The following is a 13,238-nucleotide window of genomic DNA, read 5'->3' as shown; positions in this document are numbered from 1 at the left end:
AGGACCTCTCCATGGGATAAACAGAACCTTTTGTTTCAAGATCAGTACTCATGTTACTACCCCAGAGTACTGATTAACATTATCTTTATGGAATAAAGGAAAAGCAAGTCTCAGGTCTTTGATGAAATGCTTCAACAATTCAACATGCTTTCAAGAAAGTGATACTCATAATATATATATATACATATATATATATATATATATATATATATATATATATATATATATATATATATAAACCATTTTGGGAGCATTTCTGCCAAACATTAAACAATAACCAGACTCACAACCCTTGACTCAACACCACTTTTTGCACATGGAATGGTGGAGAGTGGAGACACAAAATGGTGGACAAACTTTTACCTAAAACAAAAAAGATAAAGAGATCTTGTCATAAAACTCCACTTAGGACAGTAAGGTTTGTTCTTCTAAGATTGGTAGGGCACATTAAGGTCCAAAGTTGGAGTTTTTATGGGATGGATTAGACATCACATCCTATATAGAGCCCTGTTTGAAAACCAAGTAGGAATCTTCTGTGTCGGTTCATAGGCGCTACAACCCCTATCAATCCCCAGATTTTATATGGGTTCCCAACCAGTGGTTTAACTCTTAAAACTCTAGTCAATTGGGAACAAAGATCTAGGGGATTGAGTGCAAGATCAAAGTACTATATACTAATTGGGTCCTTCGGTCTATATATCAAGATTCAATAGTCTCCTAAATACCATTCATGTGATTGTCTCCTGGTCTTTACTCTTTAGTGTTGTCACACTCGGACCAGATAGGATGGTCCAACCATCAGAACCTGGAACCTGCACCCAAAACGGTTTTTGGGCTGCCCAAATCTTAACAAACTTTGCTTTTGATCAATCGTATCTCAAATACATGTTCTTTTATTTTGATATAAAATAGCTTTAAAAAAAGTTTGAAACTATTTGCTTTTTTTTTTTTTAAATTTTTTGTTTGACTGATCAATTGAATCGGATTTGACCCACAAGCCGGTGACCTTATCCGAGTCTAACAACATCGGAATGGACCCTGATGCATTCCAAATCCACGTGGGCTGTTAGCCTTCTCCATGTATCACACAACAAAGAGGAGGTTGAGTAGATGCCTGAAGCTGACTTTTAAGTTATCAAGTTAGACAAGTATTATGAGTTGTCTGCTCAGTATAGCTTATTATGGGGGCCTGAATTCAGCTGCTGCCTTAATTTCTTTTTCTTTTTTTTTTCCTGTACAAACTACTGCCTTAGTTTTCAAACCTTGAATAGTAACGCCCTCCCTAATTCAGGTGGGAGTCATCCACTATTTATTATGTTGATTCAACACCCTTCTCGTGAATCTTCAATTTCATCAGCCTCCATTAATGTACTAGAACTCTCTATCTACTGTTTGTGCTCTATTGGGACAGGTCCAGTGTATCTTCATTGTTGAATTTTGTCTTGATGACTCAGAAGTCAATAGAGCCCATGGAGGTCTCTCTGCAACAAGAACCATCTAATGGAGGATGGATCTCTGCAATATACATCATTGGTAATTAAGCCTCACTAGACATCTGCTCACTGCATTAATTTTTCTGGGTCTTAACTGAAACCAACTTCTTTGCTCAATATCTGATGCAACAGGTGTTGAAATAGCTGAACGATTCGCTTATTACGGCATGTTTGGGAACCTCATGACGTATCTCACCGACGTCCTTGGAGAGTCCACTGCAACAGCGGCCAAGAACGTCAATATCTGGTTTGGGATAACGACTCTCCTTCCACTGCTGGGAGCTGTCATCGCTGATTCCTACTCAGGCCGTTTCAAGGCCATCTTCTTCTCATCCTTGATCTATCTGATGGTGGGTTGATGGAATTTTTATAATAAATTGCTTCCATCTCAACTCTCAACACACTTATTTCTAGCTCATGAGCTTGATCATGGAATATGTTCTGTTATTCAACCACAGGGACTGGTTATGTTGACTGTATCAACCACAAAAGCAATCCCACCAGAGTTTCGAGGGCAGCTGTTTTTCTTCTCTCTCTACATCGTCTCAATCGGGGAAGCCGGGCACAAGCCGTGTGTGCAAGCGTTCGGGGCAGATCAGTTCAACGAAGAGAAGCCAGAGGAGAGGAAGGCCAAGAGCTCATTCTTCAACTGGTGGTACTTTGGGACGAGTGGTGGCGCCATGACGGCCATGTTGATCGTAATATACGTCCAGGACAATGTGGGGTGGGCCGTTGGCTTTGGAATCCCAGCTGCTGCAATGGCCATGGCTTTTGTGCTGTTCTTGCTTGGGCGGAGAAGATATAGGCTGCAGGGAGCTAAAGGTAGCAGTCCACTGACTCGAGTGGCGCAGGTTTTGGTTGCAGCTGGCCGTAAGTGGTGCTTGTCTGTGTCTAAGGATGATCACGGAGGAAATATTGAAGAAGGAAAAGCTGGTTTGAACATGGACGTTCACTTTCAGTCCACCACTCGGCCCCTGGCTCCTACCCATCAGTTCAGGTAAGCACTCTTCACTCTTCAGTATTATGGGCATCATCAATTGATGAATTCTTGGCTCGAAAATTGAAATGGGGTGATAAAGCATGCCTTAGACCTAAGTTGCTTAGTGCTTTATTAATAACCTACAAGCCCAAAGCCCCAAACTCTGCCTGATCAGCATGTCTTTGGTCCACAGCAAAGACCCACTTGGAGTGAACTACCGAAGTTCATCAGGGAATTATAGTTAGGTAAGCCATGCATCATCCGGGTTTGGATCCTCTGCACTTTTTTTTACTGCACTTCTGTTCAGTCTGTGACAATTGTACCCATACACGTGGATAAATACCCCTTGTCACATACTGGAGTATGGAAGTGTAGAAAGAAAAGTGCAGGAGATCAGGAGTTCAGGACTCACAACACACCATCTTCTATCCATGTAGCGAGTTGTAGCAAAACTTTTTTTTTTTTTTTTATCACGTGACATATATAGAAGTGTTTATTGCACGTTTTGAAAATGGTTTTTGACATACGGAATAAAGATAAAAAAGAAAGGCTATATTTTTTGGTTTACAATCCAGTCCAGGGAGTTAGGATGGAAAAGGAAATTAATTTAAGTACTTAAAACTTAATTTTGTGTTCCCTCTTGAACTATTGCAAGTTAAGCATATAAAACCTCTATTGGCATCTTGTCAGGAAAAGATAAGGAAACTTATACAAGATTGGTAATGGTTTCTCTACATTTACCTTCTTTCCCTATTTTTTACTTTAAACCAAATATAGCCTAAGGGAAAAGGTCTATATATGCATCATGTGAAACATTAGACATTTTTAAATGTTTACACTACCAACTTACATCACTTTTAGCCATGCATTGAGAGCATCTCCTGAATCCTGACCCGTATTCCCGTATTTATATATTACCATTATAGTGATCCTGAATTGGAATCCATCGCCATCATAAATAAACAAGAAAGAGGAAGATCAATTATATTTTTGTCCACAAAAAAAAAAAAATTATTAAATGAACTCATAGAAAGGGAACTTTATTAAAAGAGCTAAAGAAAATCCCCCCTGCACAGAACATCACAAAAATGCACAACCAATCGATCAATCAATCAATTAAGAAGATTTGGTGTGAAGCAATATATTCCTCCACTTTCTTTATCATAGTTGATAGGGTTCAGCACACTGATTTCCCTTTCAGGTATTCTACTGATAATTTCCTTCATGATGCACCAACAAGACAGAAAATGGAACTAGATTCCACAAAATGTGGCCTCGCTAAAGCCTCTAAACCAAGATAAGGTAGAAGAACATATGTACTCTCCAAAATCTTGACCCCCAAAAAGCTTAACAAAATGTGCTCAAGTCTTAAAGAGAAGTCACAATGTACTGACTCATGACAGGAATCATATAAAAGCATCTGTTCTATTAAGTCCCTTCTGGAGATATGCTGGTAAATCTTTCACAACCTTATCGAAGAAGATATACAATGCTGCTGCTAGCTAAAATCCTAAGCCAAATTACAGGGTGTAATAGGATGATTTAGCATTTTGAAGGAATTAGTCTGACTGATGAACAAATGAAGAAAATAAAAACCTAAAACAGAAAAATAAAAAGTTACAGTCTATCAGTAAGAAAATCATAATCATGCAAAGTGTAATTTGTAGCATGTTAATAATCAAGAAACACTTCTGTTGTGTTTATGATATCTTCCATTTCATCCCAAGAGAATCAGAAGTAGACTGATTGATAGGACACACTTCTACCATATGTTGTCAAAGACGCTTTCTTAGGGGCCGTTTGATAACAGATGAAGTAGCTTAACTGAACACGACTTGTTGTTTTGTCTTTTAGTGAAGTTGGATTGATTGTTATATTCTCGAATATGGTATTATTATATTATTTTATCCGTTAAAAGATAATGCAATAAGTCATTCAGTTCAGCCACTTCAGCTGTTATCAAAAGGCTCCTCTAGTTTGAGTCTTTGAGAGCAGCCAGCTATTGGGAATAAAAAAGAAAATAGAAAGTAAAGGCTAGATCCATATCCAGATTAGGGGTGCAACTTGGGTGGGCTTATGTTTGAAATTTGTCAAAATTTTAATGGATTTGGTTCCGAAAAGAGTACAAATTCTTCAAATTAGGTACTTTACTTGCACGAGACCAACATTGAATTATCATTATTATTATTATCATCATCATCATTCACTAAAAGACAAAGTAATATGCTAATTCAGTTCAACCACTTCAACCCATATTAAACAAACCCTTTAGAATAATTAGAAGATGGACCCATATTTTTCATCTTGACTAGTTTTTGGGCACGGTTTGGATCCGTTATTGGGATCCGTATTTGATTCAATATCCAAATAGGCCCAACCCATGATGATCAATTGGTTGCATTTCGATCTCCAATTACCCACAAACCACAGCCCTGTTTTATGCTATGCATCATCAACATGGGCCGGTTCATAACCAAGGTCCAACCTGGACCCTCCTCGATTCAGAAACAAAATTGGGTTAGTATCCGGAACAGATTAGACATGGCTAACCCGGGACAAATGACATATTGAAGCGGCCCATTTCAGGCCCATCGTGTGGATTGTGTTCTCACCCCCTTCTTCAATTCTTGTCTACATGTCTAGCCTTGAAACATTCATCTAACAGTCTTAACAAAAAAAGCAGGTTTCTGGACAAAGCGACTGTTGTAGACAATATTGATTTGTCCAGCAACAGCAAGAACAATTGGAGGCTTTGCACAGTGACTCAAGTAGAAGAAGTGAAGCTTCTCCTTCGTTTGGTTCCCATTTGGTTCAGTGGCTTGATGTATGCAGTGGTGTTTGCCCAGACCAACACCCTCTTCACCAAGCAAGGCAGAACCATGGACAGAAGGATCGGATCCAAGTTTCAAATACCACCTGCATCACTTCAAGTCTCCATTCCCCTAGTGGTTATCTTTGCAGTGCCCATATATGACCGGATTTTTGTTCCGGTAACGAGAAGACTAACCGGAATCCCTTCTGGGGTAACAATGCTTCAAAGGATCGGAATCGGCCTGTTCATTTCGACAATCGGAATGGTGATAGCAGCTCTAGTAGAGAGTAGAAGGATTCTCATCAGTAAAGAGCATGGGCTGTTGGAACAACCAAAGATAACTGTGCCTATGAGTGTGTGGTGGTTGCTTCCACAGTACATGATTTGGGGAATCTCGGATGTTTTCGCCGTCATCGGCTTGACGGAACTCTTCTACGATCAGATGCCGGAGGACATGCGCAGCATTGGCTCTGCAGTTTTCCTTAGCATGTTTGGCACAGGCAGCTTAATGAGCAGTTCTGTTATATCTATTGTGCAGTCAATTAGCTCAAGGTTTGGGGATAAATGGATGGACAACAATCTCAACAAAGCCCACCTTGACTACTATTACTGGTTACTAGCAGGGCTGAGCAGCCTCTGGCTTGTCATGTATGTAGGCCTGGCTAAATTCTTTGTTTACAAGAAAAATTAATGGTGGCGCTGTTCCAAAATGGATTTGATGAAACTGTTTCTTCACGGCTCATTGTGGCCCATTCCACCCGGAAGAGTAGTGCACTTTGTAGGGTTGGTAAATAAATGGCCCAGGATTAGAAGTGTATAATGGGCTCTTGTAAATAAAATAGTGTTAGAAGTGTTTTTATGTCATGTACTTGTGGGCCAAGCCCAATGCCTAGCTTAGTTCAATGCAGATCTTAACAAGAACGAATCGCATTCATATGCTTTGCAGATTAAAGGGTCGGTGAGGGATGTCAATGTGTTTAATTGATAGAAGAGCTCTTAATGTTTAAACTGCTCTCGATCTACTGAATTTATAATTCGCATTCTACCAAAAGAATAAACAAGGATGCCAAGCGGGTCGGGTTCGGGTTGAGAGTTGAGACAATCTCGTCTCGTGTCAACCTGAACCTGACTCGATCCAACTAAATAGAGAGAGATTAAAGATTACCGAACCCTCAACCGGTTGGGTCCAGTACGGGCTTACTTCAAGCCGAACAAGCCCGACCAGACCCTAACCCGACAGGGTTGGTCGGTGAGGGTTTACCACTTAACCCAACCTACTGATATCCCTAGTGGTAAGTGTGCAGAGTTTGGTTCCTCTGTACATCTTATAGAATCTCAAATCCTTGAAAATGGCATCAGGAGCGAAGTTGTTGGTAGCCCTCTTGATTTCTTGGTAAGAGAAGCATCTGAGAAGTGAGAAGGGACGATACGCCATCGAAGTCCACTATTATCTGTTCCAGCACCCAACCTCCATTCTCCACGAAGAATCTTTGTTTTTCTTTCTTGGAAGATCGTCCTTTAAAGTAAGACAACTCCATTCTTCTGATCTTCTTGTCCAATTTAAGGTTGAACGAACGATAAAACGAACTGGGTGACACAAAGACCAACCACGAACCCAAGATCAACGATTGATGAAATAAAATTATAAAGCTCTGCGTCTGATTAAGGTCGCTTACCTCCTTTCTCTGGACTCCAGGAGAGATTCAACTTAGTCAATCATCATTCGATCACATGCTGATGCTCTTCTATGGCACCCATTGAAAATTTGGAATCAATAGCTGGTTTGGCGATGGGGTTTCTTGCTGCCTAGTCAACGAGCCAAGTCAACTCTAGCGGCTGCTGCTTTCTTTCAGACATGTTTGACAGAAAAATAAGAGAAACATGAGAGTTCTGACTTCTGAGTGAAATTTTGTGAACTTTCCCCCTAGTTGGGAGGAATTCTGTCAAGCCAAATAAGGTCTTGTTACTGCATCTATCACAACCCCAATTGGGTGAGTTCACATCTCTGCCTCACAAGGGGCCGCCCCACAACGTCCCACAGCACATCTACCAGATATTTTCAATACACGGCGAGGATGTGCTGTGGGTGTTGTGAGGCAGAGATGTGATCTTCAATTGGGTGGATGAATTAAATTAACAACTAGGATGACAGAGACAGAGCCACCAATAATGAACCATCATCCCAACCGTTTATTCGAAATTATATTGAATGATGAGCCATCATCCGGAGAATTTTCTCAATACACTGCTGGGATCTGGGATGTGCTGTGGGACGTTGTGGGGTGGATTTGAACTGACCATCCCACAGCACATCCCCGCTGTGTACATTGAGAATATTTCCTGGTGATGCTTTATTTCTGGTATCATCGGGAAATGTTCTCAATACACGGTGGAGATGTGCCGTGGAACATTGTGGGGCGCTCTGTTGTGAGGAGCTGATTTGAACTCATATCTGGTCAATTGATAGAAGATAAAAGTATAGGTATCAATGGACTAAGTTTGAGTTAGAATTAATCTAAATTAAAACAATTTTGAACAGATTAGACGGCCTAGACATTGAATTGGATTGGTTCAAAATGGTCCAAAAAATATTCATGGGATTGGATTGGATCTGATCCATTTGTAATGAGCTCACATTGGAATAGGCCGAATTGGACCAAATCCAGTCCAATTAACACTGCTAGATGTACCAGGGGTTTCTCTTTAAAACCTAGTGGTGGCTGCAAGAGGAAGATTGGGCAGGATTTCTCTTTTAATTTCAATTTCCACCACCTATACTTGATCTACATCTTCCAGTGATTCATGATATGAATTGTTGTCATTCTTGATTTTGTAGTCTATGAGGCATATGTACATTATAGATTTCTATTTGTGATGCAAATTTTCTTTTCATATGATACCCTATTAATTTTACTAAAATAAAACTCTAATGCTATGGATACTAGAGGGGTTTGTAGATCATGTGTGTGTCATATTGGCAAGGATATGATAATTTTGTTAATGTCCTTTCCACCAAGTTAAATATATTAAAATTATCTAATTCATCATATGAGAAGAAATTCGTAATATTACTATACAAATAAAAATTAAATTCACTAAATGAATTTGATAAAAAAGGGTTATTGATTGTTCCCTAATTTTAATTAATAATAATCAAATTTTATTTGATGTACTACTACTAGTAGTTTCAAATAATGGTAATATATAAGTTTTTTTTTTTTTTAATTTTGTGATTGTGACTCATATAAACTATACACTTATAATAATAAAGAATTAATTTCTTTCTTTTTTTATCCAACAAAAATCTCCATATTTTCATGATAAGAATCAAATAAAATTTCTAGACCACTTTGTTTAAGCCTAAGGTCTAAAATTGCAGATAAATAATATAAAGCAAAATATTTTTTTAAAATTTATGTTCCATTATCTTAGAAGGGAGAATTAGTCTCCATTGTTTTCAGCTTAGTTGATTGAGCTATTGGAATTTGTGAAATCACCATCCTTTCCGGTTTGATCTCTACATTAGTTGATCTTTGTCTGCCAATGGATTGAGGACATCCATCGACGCGAGACTCGCGACAGCTTGTCAAGAACAAGAGAGACGTGGTAGTTGGAGGCGTGAACCCCATAGTGACTAACTCGACTAGTGGTTGGATTTGCAAACCAGGTAACCCTTGTTTAATTTTATTTTGTTGGATCTAAGACCAATTGATTCAAGTACCAATTTTGGTCTGAAGGAGAGAGAATCTCTCCAAAAGGTGAAAACTGGTTTCTGCATTTCTTCCAAGGATGAAAATTTTGAAAATTAATTTCCATCTACGACTGTTTGCTACCTTACAACTTTTAAACAATTGAGATCAAATCCCTTTGTCATAGGGGTTGGGGGGATTATGGGTTTGGAGTTGTGTTGCCCTATGGCTCAGTTTGGAAGGAGTATAAACACACACAAATATGTACAGTATAAATACATACAAGTAATACAAATTATAAGGTTTTGAACTCTACATGATATTTGTATTTGTACACTTTCTAAATGGAGCCTATAAAACGAGAAAACCATACAGGTCAACTTTAAACTATCCTGAACTTTGGGGGTAGTGTTAAGTTAGTACTTGAACTTTTAAACGTGTTATTGCAGCACCCGAATTTTTAAACATGTCAGTGCAATAACCAAACTTTCAAATGTTTCAATATCAATTATCTGATCACATGATGGCATGTGTAATTTAAAATTTTTGAAAATATCAAAATTATCCTTCCAAAAAGAACATTGTTCATTATCTTCTATTTACATATTCTTTCTCTGTTATCATTAACAGAGATGTAAGAAATCAACTTTAATTTTTGAAAGTTTGTCTATTTTTCGTTCTTGCATAGAAAGTTTTTTTTTATTCCACTCCCCTACTAATTTCTATCAGAGAAAAGCGCAAAGCCCTAAGTCTAACAACAAATCAAGGAACTCAACCATAAGCCGTAGGAGCAGGTTATGACTGTCATATAATGATCTTCTCCCTTGAAGGTCGTGTTGTTCAAGTATGCTTTTAAGGCTGTAAAGGCTTTCGGGTTTACCCCGATTGGTGTTCGAGGAAAGGATTTAGCATGCATTGTCACACAAAAGAAAGTCCCGGACAAGCTTAAGCTTTTGGATTAGACCTTTTTTCCATTACCAAGTATCTTGGATTATTGGCCACTGGAATGACAACTGATGCACTTAATTAGTTCAACAAACAAGAAATGAAGCAACTGAGTTCTGTTCCAAATATGGATTTGAGATGGTTGTGGAAGTATTGGCCAAGTGGATCGTAGACAAATCACAAACATGCCTATATCTATTGTTAGTGCGATGGTAAGGTTATGGAGGTTGGTCAAATCTTTGAAGGTTTGGAGAAGGTGATGGGAAAGAGAGAGAACATGGGGAAGAAAGGAGAGAAGGGAGAGTCCCCTTCTAAGAAGCCCTAGGTCAAGGTTATATATTTTGTTTTTTGTGGAGAGAGTTATTCCCCTTTATATAGAGAGGAATTAAGGCTATAAGGAGAAGGATTTAAAAGTAGACATTTCCTATTAGGAAAGAAGATCTTTATGTCATCTATTAAGGGAGTACAATGGGGGGTTTTGCTATGTGTCTAGTGAGAACCTCCAAAGGCAAATATTCATTTCTCTTAAGTATTCTCATATGGCACGTGCAGGGTACATTCCCTTACGAGTTTCCTAGTGACAACGTGTTAAAGGACAAGATCTGATTAGCGATGTTATTACTAGTCAACGCCCATTGTTCACTGTGGGTCCCAAGAGGTGTTTTATGCTCATCACAAGTCAACCCCAGGGGCAATGACATATACCCTCATCTGCTAGGAAGGCATGACAACCCCAAGTGCGATGACATATACCATGGTCTGTCAAGAAAGCCCTAGCAACCATAGGTGTGTCGATGTATTCCCTGATTCATCCAAATTGATTTTGGCTGGGACGAGGTCCAATCCAAAACCGGTCCATTGACACCCTTAATCACAAGGCACTACTTTATAGTTGGACTTTCAATTAAGGCCCCAAATGTTACTTATTTGGTTGTTTAATAACCCATTGTATCGCACTTTTCATTTCCTCTAAGCCCATCTTATCAAATGGACAATTAGTAATGGATCACAAAGAACTTGGCTTGTAATAAGAGGTGAATACTGGCCCAGTCTAGGTAAAAGCCCATCTTGAACTGAAGTTGTTCTGTTTGTACACCTTGCCCAATAAGCAGCTTATGCAATCCTTACATCAAATGGGTTGAACCTATAAGCTTGACATTTTTCAGACTTTTCCAAATCAACTGCTAAATGAGCACTTGGACTAGCTTGTTGTTGGAGCCAGGCATGTGCCCAACTCAAGATGAGTTGGACCGCCAGAAGGCTATACCTGGGCCTAATATATGTATGTAAATGGGCTGCTGTGGGCTTGGTTGTCCTATTTTAAGCCCAGATTTGGTTATGGCCGGAATTGAATCACAAGAAAAAAAAAAAGTAGAGGAAAGAATAAAAAAATCTGAGCAAGGGGAAAAGAACACCAACAAGCACAGTAAGGCCAAAACTTGTATCATTTGTTTTGGCAAGTCTTTCTGTGCGGTTATCTGGGGTTCGGCAAGCTTGAAAAACCGAAAATTGGTTTTCTCACTTAGTAACAGAATGCTGGGAAAACCAGAAAACACATGCCCAAAAAGGCCTGAAAGACTGAAGTCAATAAATTTTGATAAGCTACAAATGAAATTTCTACGTCATTTTGTGTGATAAATAACCTTTAAATATATTTTTGAAAGTCTGATAGAGCGAACCCCTTACTAAACAGTCTTGACCTTTAAATACAAGACCCCAAAATCTTAATACATTTTTTGACTGTTGAAAGATCTTTGTAAAAAAGATTTGACAGACGACACTACTCAAAGTGTTAATACCCCTAATTATTGGTATAAGCCACTATCTAAGTTTTGTCATTTCTGCAATTAATGGAGTCACGACTGAAACCCATTATTCTATCTTTCCTCAATATATTATAACTCAATTTTAAACCTAAAACTCTTATAGTCTTGTGTAGTCTAAATGCACCTACTGAATCATCTCCATTCTCCACTGACTTCTCCATTTTTTAAAACACAATTGGATAATCCGTGATCTTAGTTTATTGTTTTTCTATTAAAGGCTAATGAAATTCAATACTTATCCAGCCCTCTATTGATTGTGACTATGTATTCTTGTCTGTAGAATTGCAGATTTGACTTCACTGTTGCAAGTTCATCCTCGATGTTTAGTTCGATTAACACAGCCATGATTTACGACTACTATGGCCCCAACCCCAGCTCCCCAACTCATTAAAACAAATTAAAAGTAAAAAATAAAGCACATTGCTTATAGGCATTTAGGGATGTCAATAGATTGGGTTTAGTATCAAATAAGAGAAAATAGACTAAGATGATTTAGTCAGTATGGAAGACTATTTGACAACACTGATAAAAAAATATAATCAGTTGCAAGTTAAAAGGGCTCTAAGGGATAGGAATAGACCAAAATGAGCATAGGTCAAAATAGAAAGAAATGATTCAAATGCTAATAATTTAACAATGAATATAACATTAAATAAAAAGAAATGGTGAAACAGGATTTATATTGCCGATCCCATGTAGTTGGGATAAAGCTTTGATAATGATGACGACGAATGAATGAATGAATGAACTGGACTTGGCCCGATCCAAACCAACCCGCCCAAGGATGCATTAATCATAGCCCAATAAATAAAATGGAATACCGTCATATCAAACTTGATCCAAGCTGCCTCAAAAGTTGTACTCCTATGCTCAACCGAGGCTATACCTACCTCAACCGAACTCCAATTAAGGCGAAATAATCCTAACCCGATGGGGTCATGTCAATGCGGATTTACCATTTAATCCATTGACATTTTTACATATATTCGTTATTTATCCATGGGAAGTGTTAGCTTTTTAACGTTAATGGACAAAGCAATGCTTCTAGCTATTATTTGGTTGGTTTTGTATCTCAGTCCATTTCATTTTTAGGCTGTCAGATCTCAAAGGGTTAGACATATGAGCATTATACCCTTCATGGGTGGTCTAAAACTGTCTGATAATGCCACCCCAACCTTAAGAGTTGGAATGGGTTTTATTTGGTCAGAGAACTGCCAAACCAAACCCAACATGCATTTGGATTGAACTGAGAACAGTTGGCCCCAAACTGACGGACTTGGTGGAATAATCAAGTCAGCCAGCTCTATATCTAGAGGCGGGGCCAGGAAGTAGGGTTTGAGGGAAAATGGCCTCAGAAGTTTGGGTCTATTATAATTTTTTTTAATTGCATATACAATAATCGTTTTAATAAAAGGTTGGGGGACGGGAGGCCAGGACCCCCACCCCACCAAAATACTTGTCTCCGCCCATGTCTGTATCTAACGAACTGGGGTA

General features: G+C 38.6%; 1 protein-coding gene across 1 annotated transcript; it reads left to right on the top strand.

The window, feature by feature from the left end:
• Positions 1-934: 934 nt before the first annotated feature.
• On the top strand, positions 935-6,218 carry LOC148845183 (protein NRT1/ PTR FAMILY 5.4-like). The gene is made up of 4 exons (XM_088954987.1): positions 935-1,533; positions 1,626-1,843; positions 1,952-2,490; positions 5,156-6,218. The coding sequence occupies exons 1-4, from the start codon at positions 1,446-1,448 to the stop codon at positions 5,973-5,975; spliced, it is 1,665 nt and encodes a 554-aa protein (XP_088811113.1). The 5' UTR covers positions 935-1,445; the 3' UTR covers positions 5,976-6,218.
• The last annotated feature ends 7,020 nt before the right edge of the window (positions 6,219-13,238 follow it).

This window comes from Nelumbo lutea, chromosome 7 (genome assembly GCF_056320005.1).
Source record: "Nelumbo lutea isolate HS-2025 chromosome 7, American lotus-T2T, whole genome shotgun sequence".
Classification (NCBI taxonomy): domain Eukaryota; kingdom Viridiplantae; phylum Streptophyta; class Magnoliopsida; order Proteales; family Nelumbonaceae; genus Nelumbo; species Nelumbo lutea.
Note: the sequence above shows the minus strand (reverse complement) of the source record. Positions and strands in the feature narration are given on the sequence as shown.